This window comes from Poeciliopsis prolifica, unplaced genomic scaffold (genome assembly GCF_027474105.1).
Source record: "Poeciliopsis prolifica strain line A6 unplaced genomic scaffold, Auburn_PproV2 SCAFFOLD030, whole genome shotgun sequence".
NCBI lineage: Eukaryota > Metazoa > Chordata > Actinopteri > Cyprinodontiformes > Poeciliidae > Poeciliopsis > Poeciliopsis prolifica.
Genome location: NW_026562405.1, coordinates 552,268 through 578,314, shown reverse-complemented (window position 1 = coordinate 578,314; position 26,047 = coordinate 552,268). Strand labels below are relative to the sequence as shown.

The window sequence follows — 26,047 nt, the reverse complement described above, 5'->3', positions numbered from 1 at the left end:
ATCGTGAATCAATTGGCATAACCTGCATTTCTGCATCTTTAAGTTTTGTACAATACAGTATTAGTGTGGTGCTGAATTTTACACTGGAGAATTAAGACCTTCAAAGTCTCTGAAATTGGACTCAGGATACTTGACAGCAAAGCTATTGGACATCACTTCTCATCACTTCCTACTTACTGCTGGATCAGACTTTCATTCTGGCCAGATTTGAAGTGTCACAGTGGGCCCCCACAAGTGTGCTTTTGCATTACATCTGTCATTCTTCCTATCTTGGAGACCTTTGTACAATTTAGTGTCATGTTTTTCAAAACCTCCACTGAATTATTGTAAGTATCTGAAGATGGAATTTCATGGCACAAAGGGAACCAGAGTAACTCACTTTAGTCAATTAATGCACACAAAGAAATCTTTGTTTACCAAACTCATTTTATTTATTGCTTCAAACATGCAGTATTGGAAGAGACATATTATTTGATATACTGGTTTTATCATGATAGATAATAGAGCATTTGTTCAGATGTAAATGATGTAGCAGGAATGACTTTACAGGAATCCAGGATCATATCACATGACAAGTTGGAAAGATTACAATAAAAAGACAAGAGAAAATTGGCGTGCATGATTTAACAGAATTAGTTTACTTTTAAAGAAAACTATTTCAAGACCAATTGAAAACAGAAAAATCTGAATTTGCAGTCCAGTATATTCAAAAGGTAACAAAAAAATGTCACAAATGTTAATTCCTCTAGCACATTCAGGTTGTTTTAATTTTAAAAAGCAAATGTTTGGTTTGAGAAGCTACTGATGGTCCCTTTACCTGACACATTTCAAGAGGTAACAAGGAAATAAACCAGTCCTAAAACTGAATGTAAGCGCATATCTAACCATGACAAAAGGTGAAAGAACCAAATGAAAGCATAAAAATATCTTACGTTGAAAGTAAACAGATTTGTTTCATAATGCTGATATAGAATATGCTATGAAGATTGTTTAAGAGGAAGCTTTCTCCTGTCTGAAACAGTTTTCTAAACTAAAAAGGCACAATATGCAAAAATGATGGCTGAAAATGATGTGATGTAGCAGTTTTGCTCAAAGAGCAACGCATACCGACCAATAACTGTCAGTGTGCGTTTCAAGCTATTTTTAGCACCATCCCAAAGACTTTCAGCAAAAATATTTTGTGCAAATGTGGCGTTTACTTAAGCTGTTCCCAAACATGATAACTCTCCTCTGCACAAGTTAAAAAATTAAACTATAGAAGACAAGACAAAAAAATACATTATTTTTTTCATCCCAAAATGTAAAAGTTTTTTTTTGTACGTTTTTTTTTTGTTGTTGTTGTTTTTTAAGTGGTGATTTAGAGTGGTTAAATGTGATTTTAACTGACCATCACTGGAAATAAATGCACAAGTCCCAGTGAAATAATTACTGGTGAAAATGTTGGCAGCAGTGTACTTTTCAAATAATACATGTATTTAATGGCAATAAATGTGGGTTTTGGTAATTTAACAAACTTTTCCTGTTCTGGTTCTACTGTGATGGTATGGATAATGTGATATTTATTTATATTGCATTTTCAGCATGTAATAATTCTGACCATATGCTTTGGTCTCACTTAAAGCAAAAAAAATGCACTGAGATGATGGAGACAACAAAAGTTTGCAACCTCACAAATATAATAAACTTTAAACAATTTATGATCTGGTAACCAACAAAATATGCAGCAATAGGAATAATCATGGCATCATCAACATGCTAATGTCAGCTATGTTGCTAACCTCAGGCTATAATGGCTGAGAAGCATCCTACAGGCACGGCTGCATTGCAAAAATAAGGCAACAAGAATGTTTTGAGTAAGGCTTCAGGTGCAAAGCTGATTGCATCTTTCATTCTATTCTAGTCTTCCAGCATTTTAGGCAAAGGCAAAGTGCAAAGTGTTGGCACCTAATCAATAAAGCTAATCAGAGACCACAAAACCACAGCTGGTTGAAGTGCAAAAGTTCTGGTTATAACTGGGAGCGAAAACACAGTGGTGAGATACCTGCTGTAGTTCCTCAAATGTCCACTAGAGAGTGATAAAGTTAGAGGATGTGTTGTCCTGCGTGTGGCTCTGTTTCTCACTTGACATAAAATATGCATAGTTAGTTATAAAGAAGCAAAAGTCCTAATCTATCTTATCATTATTAGGTGCTAGAGAGTAGTTGTAGTTGTAAAACTATTTTATAAGAGGATTTATCCAGAGATATTGTAAAAGGCATGTAGATTAAGTACTGCTTTGCAATTGTTTGACACTTCATGCTAATTAGCAATGACTGGTTTATTGTGTGAAGATAACTACATTATTGTGATGTGGAATGAGATTAAGCTGGAGTTTGATGTGTAGGTTTGGGGAATGCAGGCGACATTTAGGATTTGGGAGCAGCTTGTTTCTGCGGTTCGAGGCCTCTCATTTTGAAGTAAGACACAAGTTGGTTGGGGACCTCAGCGAGAACAGCCTGAGCCAGCGCAGCCATGGGAGCCTGGGCAAAGAAAGACAGATGTCAATGAATACCAAGTCTTTTTTTTTATTAAAAAAATAATAATTTGAAAAAAATAGTTATTGTCATGCACAACTCATCTTTTTCTGGCACACAGTTCTACCAGGCAGAGTTGTTTTAAATTCTCCCCAGCTTGAATTGTAAAAGTTCTTAAAGCATTAAACAAGTCTTTCAGATCTAAAATGGTGTTTCTGCAGTCCTTTGATGTCTTGAAGGGAATAAATTGCACAAACAAGATGAAAAACCAAATATGATGTTTATTAACCATGACTGTGGGGTTTTAGACTTGATGCAACCATTTATGCAACAAATTCTAGTTTCATTCAATATTAATGAAAACATCCATGAAAGAAAAAACTAAGGAATCCTAGTAAACCAGTCTCCTTAAAAACACTCAATAGGAGTATTGATTTCAACATATAGTTTTCAGAAAATAGTTTTTTTTTCCTAACTTTAGTCAGAGTAAAGATGGTTCATGTCAAAGCAAATTAAAATGAGAATATTGTGAGGAAGCAGCAACCTAAACTTCACAAAATGCTATAGTTCTCAATAACCTACATTATCTCCATAAATACTTAGACTTAGACTTAGACTTAGACTTGACTTTATTGATCCCTTGGGAAGACTCCCTCAGGAAATTATAGTTACCAGCAGCTCACAGGCAAAAATGTGGCACACAGTAAGCATACACAAAATACAAAAAAATACAAATTAAATACAAAACAAAGAATATAAATAAAAGACTATTTACTTTTTTTAGTTTGTTGTCACCAACTGGACATTTATGATTTAGTTAAAGGAAACTGTTTATTAATCTGCATTAATGAACAGAATTTAGAATTTGCAAAATATTCCCCACTTCATTTTTCTTTTGAGAAATTTCTGATGATGCAGAGATCGACATGTGCAAACAACTCAGTTCTACATTAGTGCTCATCTATTTATATTGATTGAAAAAATGATGAAATATGTTCTCAGTACTACAAAAGAAAACCCAAGTACCACCACTGGTATGTGTACCACAGCTACAAGGCACTCCTATATAAAGTGATGTTTGTCATTTCCACTTAATGGGACTGAGAATCAAAACAAAAGAAGTTTCACAGTTTTATTTTATATGCAAAAGTGAAAAAATATGCATCCATTATTTATTAAGAGACTTACATCTTTAAAATTTCTGAATGGGACAAACTGGACGATGTCTCTGGATACGGCCTCGCCAACAGTGGATCTGAGGACACCATCGTCTCCATCCAGAAGCTCCATGGCCTTAAAATCAGCCGGCCCCACCCCCACAATTATTATTGACAAGGGGAGCCGGGATGCCCGAACTATAGCATCCCTGGTCTGGTCCAAGTCGGTGATTTCGCCATCAGTGAGGATGAGGAGAACGAAGTATTGCTGCAGAAAAAAACAAGATCAGACTTTACAGGATTATACTCGTTAGATTAGATTTTTGTGTACTTAAGATGTTTGCGGCTCCTCACAGAGGCGGTGGGAGCCTGAGCGGCACTGGAAGCAATGGAAGCTACGTGGTTGATGATGGGAGAGAAGTTTGTGGGTCCGGACAGTTTGATTTGAGGCAAAACTGCTCTGTAAGCATCCACAATCCCATTAATGCCTGGGAGACACAGAGGCAGAGCAGAGGAGGAAGTAATCAAACAACGCAGACAAACAAAGCTCAGAAAATAACTTGTGATTTGAAATGACTTCGTTTCTGCCAACCCTATCTTAGTAATAAATTTAGGATAAGTGTTCAACAGCCCTCCATGATATCCCCTGGCATTATGTTGCACTTGTGTTACTTTACCTTGACAGTATGGATTAGTGGGGTTGAAGTTGAGGGCGAACTCATGATGAGCTGCCTGTGAAACCAACAACACAACAGTTTAGTGACTGCACAATATTTAAATAAATGTACATCATTCATAAAAATCTGCTAATATTAGCATGCTGATGCTGCCACGATTGTTCCTATTGCTGATTGCAATCCATGCAGGTTTGTCATAAATGTACTTTAGATTCTAGCTAACAGCTTGGTTATAATAGCTCACCTGAAAGTCTGGAGGAAGTTTGGCTCCAAACCCGAATGCTGGGAAGAGTTTATCACTGCAACAGAACACACATCTGCTGTTACAGTCACATTTGTTGAAAAAAATAAAAATGAAAAAATTACAACCGGCCACAGGTCTAAATGGAATTTTTTTTTTTTTTTTGAATAAGCAAAAGTTATAACAATGAAAACAAATTGTCAAAATGGGGAAGACGAATTGGTTGTAGATGAAAATTTGTATCCCACAGGACTAGAAAGGGAAAATAGAATTTCCAAACATAAATTCTGCACAAAAAAAAATATTGAATCTAGAAGACTATGAAAAAGCTGTAGAACACTGAGTTCAGGATGCAGGTGTAGATTTAAAGCTTAGTCTAGGAGTCAGGTTTAGATTATCACCCAGGTAAACTGCGAGCTGCATGCAAAAGATCTGAATGTGCGTTAATTATCAAGCTTTCATACAGAGGTCTGGAAATATGAATAAATCCTGAAGCATAAAGCAGCTGTTCTAATAATGTTAGAAAGGTTCTAAAGCATATAAAACAAGGGAGTAAAATGTAATGTAAAGCATAAATTATATAATCTAGAACATTGTGCACACTGCTTAAAGTTTTAGAAGGATGTGTGTGTGAAACTATGGTGTTAAGTAGTGTGGATGGATGGAGATAAATAAAAACATTAAGTTAATTTTATCGTTGTATTTCTGTTATTTTTGATGAATTAGGCTGAATGCCTAATTCAATCATATTAACAGTTTCTGTTTCTCGAAAAGTTATAATACTTAATTATAAAATAAAAAGGATTTTAACAGCAGAATGATAGCCTTCTGACAGTACGTCCATGTACTACTTAATATAGTACATGGACTATATTAAACTATATTAAAACATGGACTATATTATACTTAAACCCCAACACTTGGGGTTTCTTTAAGATTAATCAATGGAGACATAAACTTAATGATGTTTTAATTTGCTGAGATTAGTTTGTTTCACGCTCTGGCGCTATATGGGTGTAGTTTGTGGTTCGTTGTGTACTAACGTGTCATAGTCCTGGACCACCTGCCCCACAGACCACAGAGCAGACAGGTACTGGTTCAGTCCATCCGGACTCATGTAGTGGAGAGAGTTGGGCGAGCGAGGATCACCATTTGAGCCAGTGAAGTCGATGCCAACCTAATGTGTTGAGAAACATGCATTTATTTCAATAAAAAATTAAATCCCAAGAAGTTAGTAATTCAGAGGTGATGTAATTGAAACTGGTTAAAATCAAATATTAAATTTAATCTGTGCCTTAAACATACAGTGAAGTTGATCTGGCAGCCGCCCATCACAAAGTCCAGGAATGTGTACTGAGTCACCAGCTGTAGGGGAACACATGAAACCAAAAGTCAGATGATTGAAAACTTAAAATACAATTCTAAGAAACAACCAAAATGCAGTTTTCAATGCTTATACAATCACAAGTATTCTTATAGAAAATCAACCTGAGCTCTTGCAGTCCATACCTTACAGCTCTTCACTGAAACAACCCCAGAATTCTTGTAGCTTTTCTTCTTCTTCTGTTTCTCTGGGTGGATGCAGTCGAATTCCACCTAAACAATTGCAAAGAGGACAACTCAATGACAAACAGAAACAAATTAACTTACAAGTTTTACTTTTTACTGAACTCACTGGTGAGCCAGAAGCAGCTTTCATCAATTCTGAGGCTTTTGTTGTGAAAGAACCAATCAGATCATGAGACCCGTCATTGTCATGGTCTGAACAATCCATCTGCAGAGAAGGGAAAGGATTTAATGAAGATGAAGATTTGATTGGCTATTATGGGGGAACTTAAATCATGATTGGTGAAACCTTCAAAGGTTTTTCCATGTCACAGGAGCAGAAGGTCTGCAGTGGAACGGAGAACTTCTTCCAGCTGGGATTCAGGTTGTTCTGCACCACCTGCACACAAAAACACACATTACTTCTTTTTTACCATAGAAGATTATTAATGGGTGAATGTAAAGGAAATTATGATAATTTTGCCCATGAACGCTGCAGAAACTTGAATAAAAATCTTTACCTCTGTTCTGTGAACCAGCTGCCATTTCCCATTTTCTCCTTGTTTAAAAATCTCCAAAAATGGATCAGACTTCCCAAATGTATCCTGGAGAAAATACATTTTCTCAGCAAGTTTTTTTTAACAAAGGAGACAAAATTGAATGTGTATGGAGACAACAGTTTTGTTCATTTATCACTGGAAAACAATAAGACCATGTTGCTCTTGCTCTGATTTAATAAAGAATAACTTTTCAGCAATCTTAGTAGAGTTTTAGCTGTTACCTTCTTGTCAAGCTTTTTAGCTTCCATCTCCAACACAATGGCTCTGTTGTCTTTTATTTCCTCTGCAGTGATCTACAGACAGTGATGTTAATACTGTTTCATCGTCATCAATTCCTTAAGGACAACCTGTACAATGAGATGCTTTGCTCAATGAAATGCAGGCTACTTACTGTGATGCTTCCTTTCCCAGCTGGCTTGTCTTTCTTCAGCTGAAGAGGTCTGGTTATAGTTTTGCTGGAAACTATCTGAACACACAAAAATACAAAGGAAATCGTGAGCTTTAACTTGAGTCTCACAAACCAATAACTGAATGTGGACATAAAGAACGATGCAAGGTTATGCTTATGTTTTAGTGGTAAAAGATTTTCAGATCTTTTACCACTAAAACAGGCTTAAAACTCCTACTATGTTTTAAACCTGGCTTTGTATGGCGGTTACCTGTCCCAGCGTCAGCTCTGCCCCTCCGAGGTAATCATCATCGGCAAGATTAGAAGTGGAGTTATCAATGTCGTAAACCCCAAACTTCAGATTCTGAACCGTCTCGAAGTGATAATCCACCCTCAGGCGCTGACTGAAGGATGGACTTGAGGTGTTGTCCATACGTTCAGTGCGACACAGCTGACAAAGCAACAGGAAGAGATAGGTGTAGTGGGTTTACCTCAAATATGAATTCGACTTGGGAAAAAACAAACTGTAACGAGCAAAGAGCCATTACCTCTGTCCAGTTGTCTCCCGTTTTCTGCAGCAGCACACAAAGCGGGTCTGATTTTGAGCCAACATCTTTATCCAGAAGGTTCGCGCAGGAAACCGTCAGCTCAATCTTAGAGACACAGTCTGCCATCTGAAAAAGAGCAAATAGTTTTTTGATTAGCCCACAAAATAAAACACCTCCGGTTTAATTTGCAATCAATAAAAAAAAATGTTAAAAAGACCTGAACATAATTTTTTTTCCAAACATTAAACATGTAGATGCTTTTACATAGTGTGATTATGTTTCAAATGACAAGTAGAAACTGAAATGCGGCAGAGAAATTGGTCACTCATTAAGATTTGAACAAGGTCACATAAATCAGCAATATGGCTTCAAATTAATGATAGTGCTTCTCTGCAACAGTTGGAGCATACATTTACGCAAGTTATATGCATATTTCTTAATACAACCAAATAAGTTATTACAGCCAGGGTTACAAAAATGAAGTACAACTTTAAAACCAGTAAAAGAAACACTTGAAAATACTACAGAATGGGAGCATGAAATATCATTTCAGCTCAGGTGTAAACATATGCGTTTCTCGAGGCTTCATTTTTAGGAAAATTTTATTTGATCCCCCTCGCTGAAATTATACTGAATCATAATCTCCCGTACATACTAATGGCACAGACATATAGATTTCTGCTATGACATAAGTCACCAAATAATAGTGTCCAAAATATTGAGTAGATGGGCCAGAATTTTCTCAAGCTTAATGCACAAAAAACACAAGATTAGACCTTGTCTTTAAACTATATCTGCTGAGGCCAAAGACCAGATGGCACACCAGAAAGGTGTTAGTACAGGTTAAGGATATTGGCCTAAATTTCCACATCAACATAAAGTATTGCTAAATCAGCTTTCTACGTAAACATTCGTTAAACATCAGGATAAAGAAAACTACATGTTTTTATCTCAGAGGGTTAGTTCATTGAATTGGTGTCGAAGTGAGGAAAAATGATATATCAAACAGCTGCAGCTCATCCCAAGTCCCCTTGCTGGTGTTAAGAGTACTAACACCAGAAAAAGGATCAACTCATATTATTCATATGCATATTACTCATTACAAAGAGATAGCTTTCAATTTTAAAATTGTGTTAATACTCAATAAAGCACTAGAGATTTGTGCCAAACTGAATTTCAAAATTGCTGGTCAAATATAGACCTCACTTGTCCTAAACTATAAAATGCGTCTCACACTCTCTTGTCTTCATTGTAAATGTCTTTACTTGTTATTTTATTTTATTTTCCTGCAACACACTTAGAATTGCACTGTGGATTACTGGTGTCACACAAATAAAGTCGCCATCCGAATAAAAAACAATTCACTTAAACCTCAAGCTTTGCGTTTTATAATCTGATATCTTCACCATGATGACGAAAAGCCGTCCAAAAAGGCAAAGACACGCAAATCAATCCAGATATGCAGTTTAGTCCGACAATAAAAAACTCATATTGTACGATTCTCTAAACTTCATATAACAGTTAAACAACTCGAAGCATGCTGAACCGGTTTTATGACAATTTTCTCTGATGAGTCACTGCACAGTGTTCTCCAAAAGCTGCACAACAAAAGACGGACTCTGTGTCCTCCAACTCAATAAATACAACTTCTACTACCTGTTATGCATGAGTATTTATGCATACAACTTCTACTACCTGTTATGCATGCTTCCTTGTTCATTCTTTAGGTGAACAAGGAAGCACGGCTTGCTAAAGAATAATTAATTATAAATGTAATAAAACAATTTACCTCGCCAGTTGAATAAGAACTATAGCTACACACAGTCATTCAGAAATAGAAACGCAAAGTGAAGTAAATCTAAAAGTAATCACCTTTTCAGAGCGCTCTTTTCTTCTTCAAACACCAAGAAGGATGTCAGAACCACTCCCACAGCGCCGAAACAGATACGCTTCTTTGACGTTTCCTTCTGCAGCTGCCTTAATGCCACTAAACTTTAGCCAACCTCTCTACAAGAGCACTCACTTAAATATTTGCAGGCGATAGATATATATATATGTATATCTTATATTAGACTTAAAAGGCAGCTTGCTCTGCTCCCAAATTCCAGCAAGTTTAGCTAAAGCTTTATAGAAAAAACGAGTCTCTCTGATTGGTCAGCCTGATGCACAGCGGTGCTCTGATTGGACAGACTGTCAAAATGCCAGAGGAGACGGTCACAGTCTTTCACAATAAAAGTAGAGACACACTTTACAAATTAAGCACAAAATCCTTTACTTAATTTGCAGAAACAAGCTATTTAGAAAACTGTCCATCACAGGATACAGACAAAACATGTACGAGATCTAAAAAAAGCAGCATGTTGAGATGATCAATGATTTGCAACATAACATTTTAATTTATGAAAATTAAATTAAATTAAATTGGTGCTATGGGAAGGTGCTATGGTGGATATGTATTCCCTGAATACATATCCACGTCCACCTTCAATGCAATTAATGATTTGACTTATTAAACATTCACTCGCTGCAGTGGTCCTAGTGTAAGGTTATAGAACCAAGATCATAGTGAAATATTTCAACATAATCTCAAGTTACTCCACAAGTACATTTCTGCTCTTTTTCTCTTCCAGCATAAGAAGTCACAGTTAGCTACCTTTCATTTTGCACAAGTATCTTTTTACCAAAAATGATACTTAGACCATTGGCTGATTATACAGAACAATAAAAGCACATGTCCATGAAAAACATCTCTTCCCATAGCACCAACCAAGCTCATTTAAAGGGTTAAATCATTGTGTTTTAAAATCACTTTCAATAACACATCAGCAACAAGAGACACATAAGACTTTTAATGTCACCTGCCTGATTAAACATAAGAATCTCAAGTTTTACATCCAACAGGCCATCAGCACAATTGTACCTCAATACAATAATTTTGACAAATGATGACATTTATCTTTTTAAAAAAATAAATTAGGAGGTTATCTAATTTACAGATAAAAGTACAAATCTATGCTTAAGAAAGAGCAGTGTGTGCCAGTTTACCACTATGAATACCACAATCTACATGCCACGTCCTGTAAACATCACCTCCTAGCTGGTGCTGTCTTCAGTTGCGTGTTAACATTTAGCCACAGTGACTCACTATTCATTTTTAAATACCATCTGCTGGAAACCATCTTCACCACTTACAACAGACAACCTACAAAATATAATCAACCACATACCTTTTCCAAATTAATTCAATCCAGCTCATCTATTTATTGTCTTACTGTGAAGTACTTCCAGTTTCTTTGTTCTCTTAAAGAAACTGGACACGGACAAATCAATCCAATCAGATAAACAGACTCAAAGTTAGTTCCACACTTTCATGACATTATTGCACCATACCTAACAACAGGCTAATTATTAATCATATAAATATGTGGCTATTAAACTGAGTGGTATATTTGATATTTTCATTGCCTACAGTGTGTCATATTACAATCACAAGATTTAATGCATTTTAATGTATTTGCTATGCCATGAAACAGAGCATAATAGGAAAGTGGTAAGAAAAAGATGTAGGACTTTACTGAACATTAATCTACAAACCGCACCATGAAGACCAAGTAACACGGTACAAAAGTCAGGAGAAAAGTTATTGTTTTTTTTGAAGCAGAGATAGGTTATGTGACAATATCCCAAGCTTTCAAAATCTCACAAAGCACTGTTCAATCACCTAAAAAAGAAATTATGAGGCACAAATCCAAATTTAACAAGTCATGACTGTCAGCTAATACAAAATATTATTCAGCGAAGCATCAGAAGAGACCCATGGTATCTCTGGAGAAGCTGTAGTGACTCCACTTTATGTGGACAGGGCAGCTATTAGTTGTGCAATTAACAAATCTACCCTTTCTGTACAAATGGAAAGGAAGAAACCATTATTGAAAATCAAAAGTTTGAACCTAATATTCAACTGACACAGCAAACACATGGAACAATGTGTTCGATTGACACCATAATTACATTTTTGAGTAATTTATTTAGATTTTCTTGCAAAAAGCTACGTGTGAAGAAAAACTAATCTCCATCTCCCAGAACACACCATGTTAGAATATCCTCTTGTTGCAGCATTATGCCATGTGGACGATTTTCCTCAAAAGGCACAGGGAAGCTGATCAGAGTTGTGGTAATGCTTAAGAAAAAGCATCGTGTGCCAGTTACCCACTATGAATACCACAATCTCCATGCCACTTCCTGTAAACAAAACCTCCTAGCTGGTGCTGTCTTCAGTTGCGTGTTAATATTTAGCCACAGTAACTCACTACAGGAAAATACTGTCCTGTATTGTTCTAAATACAGGACAGTCTTATAAGAAAACTTGTTTCAGACTTCAAAAACTTGGAAATAGGGTAGGAGCTCACCTTCCAGAAGGACAACAATCTTAAATATACAAATCAACAAAAATGCTTCAGATCAAACCATACCCACATGTTAAAAATGCTCAGATCTAAATTCTAGTTATTCCTTGCCTCTGACTTCACAATTATGGACTACTTGGTCCATATCTATTGTATAAAATGCTCCCCCAAAAATACATGTAGGATAAATGTGTTAATTATGAATATCTTTGCAAGGCATTGCAGCTTAAGTTCAAAATGACAAGTATTAAAGAGCATAGCACTGATGAGTTGTCAAAATAAGAAAATTTGATCTAAGCCTGAAGATTTAAAAACAGCCACATACATCTGTTTGTCCTCAATTATTTCTTACAACTGAAACTCTACACTTTTAATCTAATTATATCTGTATGTTGTGTTTATTAGCAGTCCAACTGAAAAATGAAATAATTTTCCTCTGATAATTTTAACTTTGTGATACTTTCAGGATATTAAAATATGTAGCAGACCTATAGCTAACTTTCTAAAGTGTAGTTAAACTGTTAATTTACATTAAATGCATTTTTGTCCATTCCTATTATAAATTTGAAAGTATGTTTTTATTTGTAGCAACCAATAACAGCTCTTATTGGTTTTTGCAACCAGTAGTTGAGCATTTAGTGTTAAAACTACATTAAATATATTGGATATTTGCATGGTAATTGTTAATTTCAACTTCATTAAATAAAATGCTGGTTTCATTGAATCAATATTAAACACAGCAGTTTAAAATGCACTGCAGAAGTAATGCCACATGTTAATGCTGTTATTTAGCTTCTATTTTGACCACCTGGCTACCTTAAGAGACTGTCATTTATGTAAACATGACTGTAGCGCATATCTTACGTTGTCAAGTATTAAAATCCATGTTCCACTTTTAACACATCAAGGGTGCCATCCACAGATCACCTTTTTTAAGTCCCATCCAGTCAAATTCACTATTTGCTTGTTTATCACATTACCATAAAGGGCCGCCACTTGCAAGATCAAGTTTAACTTTGTTGTTTGTGAATTTTCCTTTGACAACTGAAGAGTCATCATAATGCTGTTCAATAATTCATGTATCCATTACTCACCTGTAAGATATGCCTTCTGTTAAATCTCAATAGTTGTATGATCAACAGCTCGTTGGTCCCATTAAAATAAATAAATAAAGCTCACTCACCGCTTAGTCATATCCTGAAAGTCCACAAGCTGGATTTACTATCATACACCAACTCTGCTCTTTCCACACCAGCAGCACAGCATCACCTGTACCCCCACATTTCACTTTTATTAACGGATACAAAATAATCCATGCACATGTCTATATTCAGTTGGACATGGCCCTTGTATCTTTTTAGAGGTTCAACACTCCTTGAGTCTTCTCCAGACCAAACTATTTCCAATAAAGCCCTCTTCTGGGATCCACATAGCTTTTACAAGTTCAATATGTAACTTTCATTAAAAAAAAAATTCTTACATAATTGTAAAATATCAACATTGTCATGACAGTATGACACAAATAATGTGCAAAAAAAAAAAAAAAACAAAAAAGAAAAATTGCTCCTCTGCGTTCCCCTTGTGGTCCTGCTGCCATCTGCACAAATACTTTCTGGTTGTTTCTGACGACCAATCAGAAACAACCAAGGATTCAGGAGGAAAGTCGCAGCAGTGTCAATCACCTCATGTACATGCTGCTTACGGTCTTTCCCTATTACACAACAACTGGTTCACCACAAATGCCTGAGTTAGTTAGCAAGGCCAAGTGATCACGGCAGTTAACCAGTTCTCCTGGCTCCAACAGCATTAGCACATTTTGCAGGGTGTACACGAGTTTGACCAACAGCGCTTAAGCACTGGGAGGAGCTTAATTTTTATTTATTTATTTTTTTTACAGATCATCTGTCTCACACCAAACGGTTATGATATCTTGATATTAAAGTAAACATGTTTTGTAAACGTTACATACTGCGGGTGCTTTACAGTGAACCCACGTTTCTGTGCTATAAAATATTTTATTTTGGTTTGATGTAATCTCATTTGAAATGTTTTCATTAACAGTGAGCAGAAAAACAACTAACACAAATGCAGAGAAAAAAAAACAATCACTTATTCTATTGGCTATTTTTAGTTTTATAGATTAACTGGATAAAAATGTTACATTCTGCAGAATTTTCATTTAGCTCAAGTTTATTTAATGCACTATTGGAAGTGTATAAGAAAAAATTTAATTATTAAATTTTTCTTTTACATGAGAAAAACTTTTTGCCCAACATGCAATACAATAAATTTGCATACACTTGATCATTTGTAGCAAGGTATGCAACAGTATGTCATAAATGCTTCCAACATGTGAAAAGCTCAGCCCTTTCTGCTTATCATTACAATGTTGGGCCATTTTTTTGTTTGTTTTACATAATGGTAAAGCTAAAACTATGCAATTTCAGAAGTTCTGGGTAAAATATTTAAAAACAAAGGTGTTTAATCTCAAATGTATATATCTTTGTACTATTTTTGGCTTACCTTGTTATGATGGTGCTGTTCTTTCGGCAAATGGCAAGTTTTAGAGGCTGTATTTTAATTAATCCATTACTAAATTGACAATTATAGCAATAATTGATTAATCATAATTAACCCAATTAATTTTCACTATTTGAAAATTAATTGAATATGCCAGCGGTATTTCATTAGTCCTTTAGGGGTTATTTTTTGCATGTTTTAGATCTTTGCCTGATTCAACAAACCTGTATGAAACATAGGTCCATTACCAGGCCTCCGCAGAACCTGAGGACATACTAAAGAGGTAGTTCAAGCATTTGAGCTGGGCTGGAGCAGGAACACTTAAAGCATGCAGGATATGGCCAGCAAAGTTATGTTATGCACCTCTCTTCTATACCAATGGCCCCCATTGTCAACAAATTTTGAAGCAATACACCACCTGTTGGAAAGTGGTGAACAGCAGATTTGTGCTAGCCAAAAATAACCAAGACAATGCTGAATCCATGACCTTAAGGAATAAGGCAATTTGATCCAATTGCAAACTAGTGAAGTGTACCATATAAAGTGTCCAACAAGATTTAGGTGTAGTATAGTACTCCTTCAATTGTACAGATATAAACTGTGCTACTTAACTTTCTGTACTTTCAGATGTCAATTATAATGCTGTATAGCTGTAAAGTATTTAATGCAACAGGTGAAAAGTAAAGCCAAAAGACAAGAAGCATCTATTGGATAAGCTTACTGAATAAAAGTTTACATCCAAGGTAGGTGGTGCACATATTTTGAATGGAGGAACACAATCCTAAACTATAAAAACAGACTTAAAATGGTAAAAAAAAAAAATATTGAATTATTTTGAGTATTTCAAGATAAACAAGTATAAGCTAAATCAAATTTCCATAATCAGAAAGTGAAGAGCAGACAGTTGGAAGAGATCAATGCAGGTGAGGAATGTCCCTTTATTAGCCAAAGCAAAGGAGACTCCACATCAGGTATGGTAATACGGTCATACAAATTTGTTCACAGCAATATCAGAAACAAATACGAGCTTTAAGGTGGAAACATCACAATCATGATAGAACTTACAAGTAACATAATGCTAAGAAACTAAAACACTACAGACTTCATCTCAGCACTCTACAGTCCAAACACCTACAAAACATTTTCTGCAAAAAGAGGTTTGGGGGTATTCAGGGAAGTATAATTCAAAAAATGCATTATCATAAAATGTGACAGAGAAAAAAAATTAGCAGCTGTTAAAAAAGAAAAACATGACTCCACCGTCTTGCCATTCCACATCTTCTATGTGGTAACACTGACCAATGAATCAGTTTTAATAAGCATTATTTGAATAAACAAAAGGGGATGTAACCATAATCACCTTTGCAACAAGTCAGACATTTGATTGCAGCAAAAAAGCTTCTCATAATTTCAAAATTTAAACATGGATTATGAGTTCAACGCAGCGGCAGATTTCATCAAAGCAACATACGATGTAAAGATTTGAATGCAGCGACAGTGGATGTAAATTTTTACCATATCAAAAAAAAAACTAACATTTTATCACAGCATCACACTGTGGTTCATCTTACCAAGCAACAGAGCATTATATTTCAAACCACAGCAGCAGAGCATTAAGCACATACAGCAACAATGTTTGACACTTTACAATAAGGTTATCATAGCAAAGAAAGACAGATGACTATGGACAACATGAGGAAAAACTAAAAACTACACTCAGTGAAAATAATATGGAAGGACCAAAATCCTGCCAACATCATTTTAACCATCATATTCGCAACCATTGTGGATTTTAGAAGCAAAGTCAGTGGAGCAAATGCAGAAAAATAACCAAAAAAATATGTGGATTTCAGTCCCTCATGGACAGCCTACAGCAGTGGCAGGGCTTACCTGTTGGTATTTACACAAAGGAGTAGTTTTGGTAATGACAGTCACTGAGCTGAAGGTCTCAACAAGGTTCTTGACAACTGGCTTCCTTCAGAATCAGTGTTGGTTGTGGTTTAGCCAGAGTTGTTGATCCAGACGAATGTAAAATCTTATTTACAGTAATTTATTAATATTTAAATCAGATTTATTTTAACTTTACGTGCTCCAATAGGTCGGTCATTAAGTTCCATTACTGCAGCAGTGGCCTCATCTTGACTCTGGAAAGCCACCATTGCTTCCCCATTTGGCATGCCTTTATCATTGAACTGTAAGCAGACTGAGCCTGGTACCACCTGGTAACCATAGAAGAAGTCCATAATCTCATCCACAGTTACAGTGAATGGCATGTTCTGAAGCTTTACGATTGTTGGACCAGCAGCACTGCGCTGATTGTTGGGGTTGTTGGATCCTCCAGGGGCCGAAGGGTTCCGTAGGGCTTCACTCCCAGGAGTAAACACTTGCTGTCCACCTGCTGCTCCACCACTTGGAAGTCCCTGGTTATTGGTGGTGGTGTTAGCCCCTCCACCCCGGTTCTGTCCTCCTCCACCTCCCTTTCTATTGGCATTGTCAAAAGGTACCAGGCCTCGAAGCCCATCCTGGCCAAAAGGAGCTCCTCCGGCAGCCCCGGGGCGAAAACCAGGTGGCTCCAAGATAGGAGTGCCAGGTATTCCTGGAACCAGAGGAGGAGCAACACCGAGATTTACTTCCCCTAACCCTGCTGCCAGAGGAGGCATGGGAGGAGGACCTGCAAGCCCGTTACCTGGGGCAGAGAATGGCGTAACAAACGGATTATTGTTGAGGTTGCCCATGGTGTTTCTAAGAAAGGTAAATTCATCACCACTCATGGCTGCAAAAGGATTAATCTGGGGCTGCTGGGGATTAGGTGGTGCCTGCTGGTGCTGATTTTGGTTCTGATGGCTTTGGTTGCGTTGACCTCGCTTGTTTTGAGGTGGAGGATTTCGTTCAATCTCCTTCATTTGCTCAAAGGTCACCAGATGGACGAAGGCATCTCGACCGTTGAGTTTTTGGCGGTGTAGCCTTTCAGTTTTGCGAGCATCCTCCTCAGTTCTCAGCTGTAGGATGGCTTGCCCCAAACCATTGCCATTACCATCTGTCAGGACTTTCAGTGTTTCCTCATATATGCCTATACCATCAAAAAAGGCACGAACATCCTTCTTGGAAATGTTGTAGGGAATGTTGCTAATGTGGACACAATTTCTTGGTGTTTTCATGCCATCTGGGTTCTTGCCATCACCTTGTCCTGCTTCACGTTTGCGGATAGCATCAATCTTTTCTATCATTCCTTTTCGGCTTATTGGGTGGACCTGAATAAAGCGGGAGCCCATGTATTGCATGTGAGCTCCAAGCCCAGCCTTGTAGTCCTGTTCTGACTTAAATTCAAGAAAGCCCTCCCCTGTAGCCCGCCCATTTGGGCCATAAGAAATAAAGACACTATCTTCTACAATGGCCAAATTGTTGAAAAATTCCTTAATTTGTCTCTTATTGGCCTCATAAGGCAGACCTTTCAGATAGACACAAAACTCCTGCCTGTGAGGAGATCGTGACCTCTCTCGTTGATCTCTGCCTCCAGGACCAACATTGATGCGGCGGTTCTGATGATCGTGGGCCTCATTATGTAATTTACTAATATTATGAGACACATGGCTCATCCTACTATCACTGAGGCTGGCCCACTGATGCTCAGAGCCCGGACTGATCTCAATGAATCTTTGGCCCATCATGCCACCACCTCGCTTCATAGCTTCAAAACTATCCTGGGGCAAGAAGAATTTGACAATTGCCCTACCATTCGGTCGACCCTGCCCATCCCTCTGTAGACGAACCCCATCTACACCAAGACCTCGAAAGAAGTCCCTGACTTCCATCTCCGAGCAGGAGAATGGGAGATTTTGGAGGAGGACATACAATTCATCAGGGTTTGATCCCCCTGCTCCAGTGGCAACAACTGCTGCAGCTTTCATATGAGCTTGAAGGCCAAGTGAGGCCAATGGAGAAAGAGGGTTGAACAACATGGGATTAGGGGTTCCAAGAGGCAGACCTGAGCCCAGTCCTGCAGGGGGAGGTAGGGAGGGGTTGAAGGGAGGTAGGGAGGGCATATGAGGAAGGTGGGCTATAGGTGGCACTGGGGGACCTTGGGACAAAGGTGTAACAGAAGGAACAGGCGGAAGGGTGGATACTGGAGGAGGAACTGAAATAGTGGGCAGTGTGGGCATTGGGGGCATGGAGGGCATGTTGGCAAGAGCAGAGATGGGTGGAGGACCAGCATTAAGTGATGATAGAGCTGTGGAAATTGTGGGAGTTGAACTATAGTTATTGGGGAAGCTTGGTACCACATTGGCCATGGTTGCTGCTGCTTTGTTAGTTGGTTGGTCTTGTGAGGAGCTTACAGCAGTCACTGAAGCTGGGGTGTTTGTAAAACCCTGATTCCCATGGCTACTCGATCTCCCTCCTGCCCCACTTTGCACCGTTGGTATGGAGGCTGTTGGTGCTTGACGGTTAGCATTTCCAGGTGTCGGTGCTGTTATCTCTACTGGCCCTGCTCCAGCTTCAAATCTTCGTCGGCTAAGCTCAATCATGTTCTGCATTTCTGTCTTGCTACTGAGTAACAGTGACACTTTAGAGCCTTTAATGGACCCGCCTGTACGCATCATTCCTAGTCGAGCATCCTCATCTGTGGCGAACACAATGAAGGCTTCACCATGTTCCCCACCCACGATGTGAACTCCCCCATCAGGAATGGTTAGGCCGGAGAAGAAGTGTCTGATGTCCATGGTCCCAGCCACTATGGGCAGACCCTGCAGCCTGATGACTACAGCCATATTGACTGTTTAACAACAGCCCTACAACCTGGGGAGAAAGCAATACTACCATCAGATGAAGAGCAGAGGGAAGCAGAGAAGTTTCTAAATGTTTCAGACTTCAAATTATGCAGGCAAGTAACATTACATTTTTGATAATGTAGAAACCGTTTTTTGGGTTGTTTTTTTTTTTTTTTCAAACTTCGCAAAATTATTTTGACGTCTGATATTGGAATAAAAAAAAAACATCACTTTGAAAAAATGTTTAAAAATAAAAACTAAAAGGCCAACCTCTAGCAAGTTTGGTAATCTTGATTCAGAAAAAATAAAAATAATCAAATTATGAAGCAAATTAGATTGTTTTTGATCTTTAAAACAAATGGAGGCTATGAGCATGAACAAAGTAACTCAAAAAAGCCAATATTCAGAAGGCTCTGATTTCACACTGTAGTTTCGTGCCAACAAATAACTCAATCAAATCAATAACTTAAAAGCTAAAAAATGAAGTCCAAAATGTTCCCATGTTTAGAACTGTTCATGGGCCATTTATCACTAGACAAAAAGGTCAAATAACCATGATCAATTGATATTAGGCAAACAGGTATACAAGCCATTTCATACAAATCATCTTCACAAAGTTTGGATAAGTACCTTCTGTTTAATCCAGAAAATGTGTTAAGCCTGTAAAAAACCCCAAGCATAGATGTGAACATTCTAATGTCAAATTACCCTCATGCTTACATTACACAAATAAAATAACTCAAAAGTGATATGAGGCATAAACATTACTTTTTGGTGACAACGGGGGGAAAAAACCTGCAGTACCATTTTACTCAAGAGTTTGATGGGTCATCAAAGAATGACAAACTTACTTTCAAAGTAAGATTTTCACATTTTATCACAATTTCACCAACATAAAACTATAGTCACACTTTGCTAAAAAAAAAAAAACATTTTTACGCCTCAAGTACTAAAGCTAAACTGAAGTTGGATCAATTTCTTGGACACCTTTAATAAACATTTTCAACATTGAAAAGCAACCATTCAGTTCCAGAAAATACTTTTTAAAAAGTCTTATCTTAGTCCATTTAGGACGCATTGACATAAGCGGTCAGCTTTAATCAAACTGTAGTGTATTTGCTTAGAAAGTCTGGTTCATTTTGGGAGAGGTGAATGCACAATTGAAATCTGAGTGAACTATGGCTGGACTAAAAACGTAGATCTCAGTTTTGTTGATGTGAACAGACACAGTTCAAATACGATTGCCAAGCGGACTGGAGACCACTCCAAAAGCAGGAAGCAGACTCAGGCATTCTGAGTAAATACAACCAAAACAAATGTGCAAATCTAGAGAAGCGGAAGAAATTTCTCGGGATCTTTTATCAAAGACAAAAGACAAATCCTACATCCACTGAAATTTTACACCGCTACATTTTTATTTACATTTGGTGAAGAAGGACGTTTTGCTCAGTATCTTCTTCAGAGGTTTTTGTGCAGTTTCCTTCAGTGATTATTGGTGCAGCGTCACCACAGGCGAGGGGGGAACAGTTTTTTCAAAAGGTTTGGTTTGTTTGACACAATGCAGTGTGAAATCGAACTGCACCAGATGAAAATGTAACAGTCTGCCGGACAGTTGTGAAAATGCATTAAAATAACAATCTGGCCAACTGTTGGTTCTTGATTTTCTTAAAAAAAGCCTTGATTGGGACTGGGCAATAACTCAAAAACATTTATTTCAAGTGAGCTATACAAATGGCTCTAAATATTTACCCTTCTGCATACAAGACACTGGAAGCATACACTCCTGAAGGTACCACTCACGTCTTCCTCGACCAGCTCATCTGGAAACCAAGTGTGTCTGTTTCAGGTGAGAACAGGCATCATAGCCATGGATACTGTATATTGAGATATAACCCAATTACAATGAGAGATCATTTTTGAGGTCAATTTGCCCAGCCCTACCTTTAAGTTCGGAACAGACAGCTGCTTCCAGATTTTAAACCTGCTACAAAACCAGTGTATAGAGAACTAAGTCATCTGAAAAGGAGAACACATCTGTGTTGTACCAAGAATCAGCTTATGGCCAAAATTAAACATTGACCAATCCAAAACTTATAAGTCCAATCTTTTTCCAATCTCCGAAATCTTCATATTGATCCACTAGCAGATTTTGAGAACCACACTTGGCGTGCGACATGTTACTGCAAGATTCCAAGTTAACCATTTACAGTATTAGTGAGATGTTCCGAAATTAAGTCAGAAGAAAAACAAAAGCAAATTTAAAATTAAAATGTACTCTGTAAGCATTCATATTGGCTTTTCAGTCAGAGTGCTACAACAGACAACTCCTGTTGTGCGTTTTGCTCAATATTTCTTTTTTTGCTGTTTAATTTGGTACCTAACCTTTTCAGGTACGAGAAACAGCCCTAAGCCATAAGATACCAATTTGTAACCACCTTGGACAACTCTTAGTTTAACTAGCAAAAGGCAGAAGATAATCTTGAGCCAAATTCAACAGATACCTGGAAGGCATAGCTTAACAGTCATTCTAGCAGAACTAATTGCCAATATAAGAATCAAAAGACATCTTAAAAGGTCAACTACATAATTTTGTCTTTTTCTATTTTTAAATAGCATGTTTTTTAAATTAACTCCTCTTACAGACATGGTGCAATGCTACCTCGGCTTCTAAAAAATAATGACTGACTGAACTCAAGGAAAGTGTGCTAAAAATCTGTTTACTGCTGATAATTATAGTTCATACAAGAAAGCAAAGCAACCTAAGATAAATTGGTTTATCAAAGTTTTTAATATTTTTGATCTTTCTGAACCCTACTACTGACTCCAATTAAAAAAAAATAACAACTGTCTCTTCAGAGAAAGTTGTTGGTTTTTTACCTTGGAATGCAGAGAAGTCAGCTTTGTTTGCTCAAGCTGGTCAAATGTGGTGCAAAAATAAATCTCATGCGGTTCAAACTCACCAATGCAACTAAGCAGTTTCACTGAGTTACAGGATTTCTGCAGGACACTGAAACCTGGTGAAAGGGTCAGAGAAACAAACATTCCTGTTCAAAACATTGTTGATACAGCAAAATGGCATGAAGGGCGAAAAAGTGAAAGGTGTGTTTCAGTAACTTGCAAAATGTATTTTATTATTTAATCAGTGTCAACAGCTAACTCTGAATCAGACTCAAAATGTGAAAAATACCATATTAATGTATGATTGCCTGAAGGTTTAAACTGAACAAACATACTAAGATTGATCAAAACTCAACTTTGAGAGTCAACTAATGACACAAGCCTCCCAACCTGAAAGAACTTAAACACTTGTAAAGGATGAAATAATCACAGCAACAAAGTTACCTCAGAAATCCAAAGGATTCAGCCAAGTTCTGATGAAACCAGATCTCAACACCAAAAAAATCCCCTGGAGCCATCTCACAATCAGGCACTCAGCAAAATCTTAAAGATATGCATCTTCATACATCTGAGTCAGCAAACAGCACTTCAGCTCCTCCTTGTACAACACATCAGCAAACATTATATCAATCAAACATTAATATTATGGCAGCAAGAGAAACTCTGTAGACAACAGAACATTATCGTTAATTTTTAAAAAGAAATCTTAGGAACATTTATTGAGAGCAGCATTAGCATCATGCTAACCAGAGCAACATAAGTATCATATAAACCACAGCAACGTTCACAACTGATTATCAGCAAAGAACAAAAGATAGCAGCTGATGAACAGAAAAACAGTGGAAAAGAGCAGAGCAATATGACAGCTAAGACCAATAAAACACGCAGAGCAACAGAAGATGGAGCAAACTTGCCACTTGTAAAATCCTCTGCATTGCCATTCAAGATTGAGGGGCCACTGCCCTCTGTAACTCAAGCAAAGCTAAAATTGCTGGAAAAACGAAATGCAGTGTTCTACACAACATGATGCTCAACATCATCATCCCCAGAGAATCAAGTGCGACAATGCAGATTACATAAAAGACAACAGAGATGAACAACAATTCTGTCAATGCTTTGAAACACAATCTTCATTGAAGTTGTAATGATCCTCTCACATTGGTGTAAATGTACCTAAGCAGGCTGCATAAAGAGGAGAAATAAGACCAAAGTACAGTAGAAACCAGGAGAAGAAACCATCAAACCAACCCTGGATACTCAAGGAATAGCGATGCAAAATGAAGCTGGAAAGAATCAGAAAACCACTTCCTGCAAAAAGAAGGGGGGAAAAAATGCAGATTTTTATTTTTAAACAGCAAATTCTGAATCAGGGAACAAAACAAACAATACTCCCCATGTTTTTTTTTAAAGTAACTAAATCAGGAGGGACATGCCAATGCAACTTGGAGACCAAATCTCTGACAAAACAATAAGACGGCATCAAAACTCTGCTCGTACAAAGCTCCACTAGCATCCACATTCTGAACAGAAACTCATAAAAATAATTGTTATATTTAATAATCTTCAGCAACTCAGTACCTTAACAGGCATAACTGAAATCATGCATACAAGATATAAAGCCACTCAGAACCTGCATTATGTACTCCAACAAGAGTACTTTCAAGTAAACAATAATTATCAAACACACCACAAATGTTCAAAAAGAAAACAGAACCACAAAGGCCAATTTTTTTCAGCTAAAGTATCATTATACTCAAAATGCATGTGTGGCAAATGTGTTATTTTATTGTAAAATAAACTGTATTTTTTGCACTGCATTGAGCATTTGCACTGCTTTAGAAAACCCTATATTAATGAGAAGCAAGATATGCACTTTCAGGGCAAACAATTAAATTACATAAATGAAGAGAAATAAACCAGTATGTATTACAATGCGATTTAGGCTCTCATGTTTTCACAGGATTCAATGGAAATTAACATACATTATCCCAGAATTCAAGCTTTTAAAACAATGGCTTTGGCTACACACAGTCTTAGTTTAGAAGTCATATGCTAATTTATTTCGAAAATGTTGCCTATATGAAGTACAGGTAGATATACGACATTAAATAAATTACTTGAGAGAATTAGTCTTAGTTCAAGTAATGAATTGAGTCAAGCAAGACATGCTTATCATTGCTCCAGTTTACCTTTATCAAATTGGATTCTTCAATGAAAATACTTTGAAAATGTTTTTGTTTGCATGTACAACTTTCTGTATGCAGCCGTAAATGCAATTAATAAAACTTTAATCAGCTAACTTCATTGAGCTGTACCGTGAAGAAAATAATGAATTTCGGCTAGCTAGCTAACGGTAAGGGGCAACCAAAAAATAGAGCTTTCGACCAAAACCATGCTAAATATTTAGTCAATGCTGTGCAAACTAAGAAAAGCTTCGATACATATCCTCTACACACATTTTCTAAAACTCATTATTGACTAATTCCAACCAGCGTGTTTCATTTGTATTAGCATCCATTGAGGCTAACCTCCGATTAGCACCTATAGCTGCTGGTGAAACCTGTTAATGACTGTTTTAGAGCTGAAAACCGAGCAGTACGCGGGCTTTCCGAGCCGCCTGGGCAGTGTCATTAAGCGGCCTGTCGAACGTGGATTCTTACCGAGGAATTTTGTCAATTTACACACTGACGTTTTAGTCATACACGGGAGTCTTTTCTTCTCTCTGCAGGGTGTTTCTGCACGAAATGTCGGCGCAAACACCGCGATAACAGCAACGATCACGCGAGAATGTGCAGCCTCCGCGCTCTGCTGGTTGAATCAGTCTGGTAAAAAAAAAAATCTTAATTTTTAATGGCGGTTGGCAAAATAAATAAATAAAAAAATAAACTTTTGGCAAGCATTACCGCCACCGCAAATGAAGTGTGGTTCATAAGAATTTCCTTTCAAATATATAGATTATAAATATTGACATTAATATCACTTCGTCCAATAAATAAAATCTAATCTATTGAAAAATTTAAAACCATGCCAATTAACTAAAATATTAATTTGTGTCAGAAAATAGAAACATTTATCAGTAAAACTGTTTAATTTATGAACATTTTGCTGCACTTTAATCCAGATTGTATGTATTCAAACTCCTTGAACTGTTTTACATTTCAATGCATGTTATTTGTTTTGCATAGAACATGAAAAAAATATGCTCTCTGCAAGGAGAAAGAAACTTGTTGGAATTTTGAGGAAAAGCCTGGGACTTGAGACTGAGGCAAAGGTTCAGCTACCAACAGGAGCCAGAAATACAGTGAAGTGATTGAGTGTTAAAATGGTCTAGTCAAAGCCTACACCCTAACCCATAGAAAATAGGTCTAGATGTAAATATTGATTTTTCACAAATAATTTCCACACCTAAGTTCACTGAGCTTGAGCTGTTTTACAAAGAAGAATTGGTAAGCATTTAATTCTCTAGATGTTAAAAACTGGTAGACACACACTGAAAAAGATTTGCAATTATTTAAAAAAAATGTCCTTAACCTAATGTTGGGGTCATCACACAAAAAACCTGAGAAAACACACTAAAGTTTGTGGAAATATTGCAGCATGATATGTGAACATGTATCTCAGCAAGGTGTTAGAAAATAAAATATTTAGCTATTTCAAATAATCAGTAAAGATAGGAGAGTGTGAATATAGACAATGGATGTTTTTCCTGTTTTTCTTAAGTTTGCTTTCAATGGTGAGCAAAACATGTTTTTTCATCATCTTTAACAAGCTGACTTTTTTTCTTTTGAATCATTTAATTATAAACTGTATGAAGTTATTTCATCACAG

The 26,047-nt window shown here is 37.0% G+C and overlaps 1 protein-coding gene across 5 annotated transcripts; it reads right to left on the bottom strand.

Annotated features, from left to right (window-relative positions):
• Window positions 1–406: 406 nt before the first annotated feature.
• Window positions 407–25,126, bottom strand: cpne1 (copine I). Of its 5 annotated transcripts, XM_055050059.1 has the most exons (17): window positions 24,880–25,101; window positions 22,282–22,335; window positions 7,630–7,755; window positions 7,353–7,532; window positions 7,085–7,159; window positions 6,915–6,986; window positions 6,655–6,738; window positions 6,444–6,533; window positions 6,264–6,362; window positions 6,098–6,184; window positions 5,894–5,953; window positions 5,632–5,765; window positions 4,592–4,646; window positions 4,348–4,402; window positions 4,025–4,158; window positions 3,702–3,938; window positions 407–2,519 (listed from the first exon to the last, which is right to left on the bottom strand). In XM_055050059.1, the coding sequence occupies exons 3-17, from the start codon at window positions 7,753–7,755 to the stop codon at window positions 2,406–2,408; spliced, it is 1,602 nt and encodes a 533-aa protein (XP_054906034.1). In that variant the 5' UTR covers window positions 22,282–22,335; window positions 24,880–25,101; the 3' UTR covers window positions 407–2,405. The 5 variants fall into 5 exon arrangements, with proteins under 5 accessions (XP_054906034.1, XP_054906032.1, XP_054906033.1 ...); XM_055050057.1 differs by lacking the exon at window positions 22,282–22,335; XM_055050058.1 differs by lacking the exons at window positions 22,282–22,335; window positions 24,880–25,101 and adding an exon at window positions 9,502–9,730.
• Window positions 25,127–26,047: the final 921 nt, after the last annotated feature.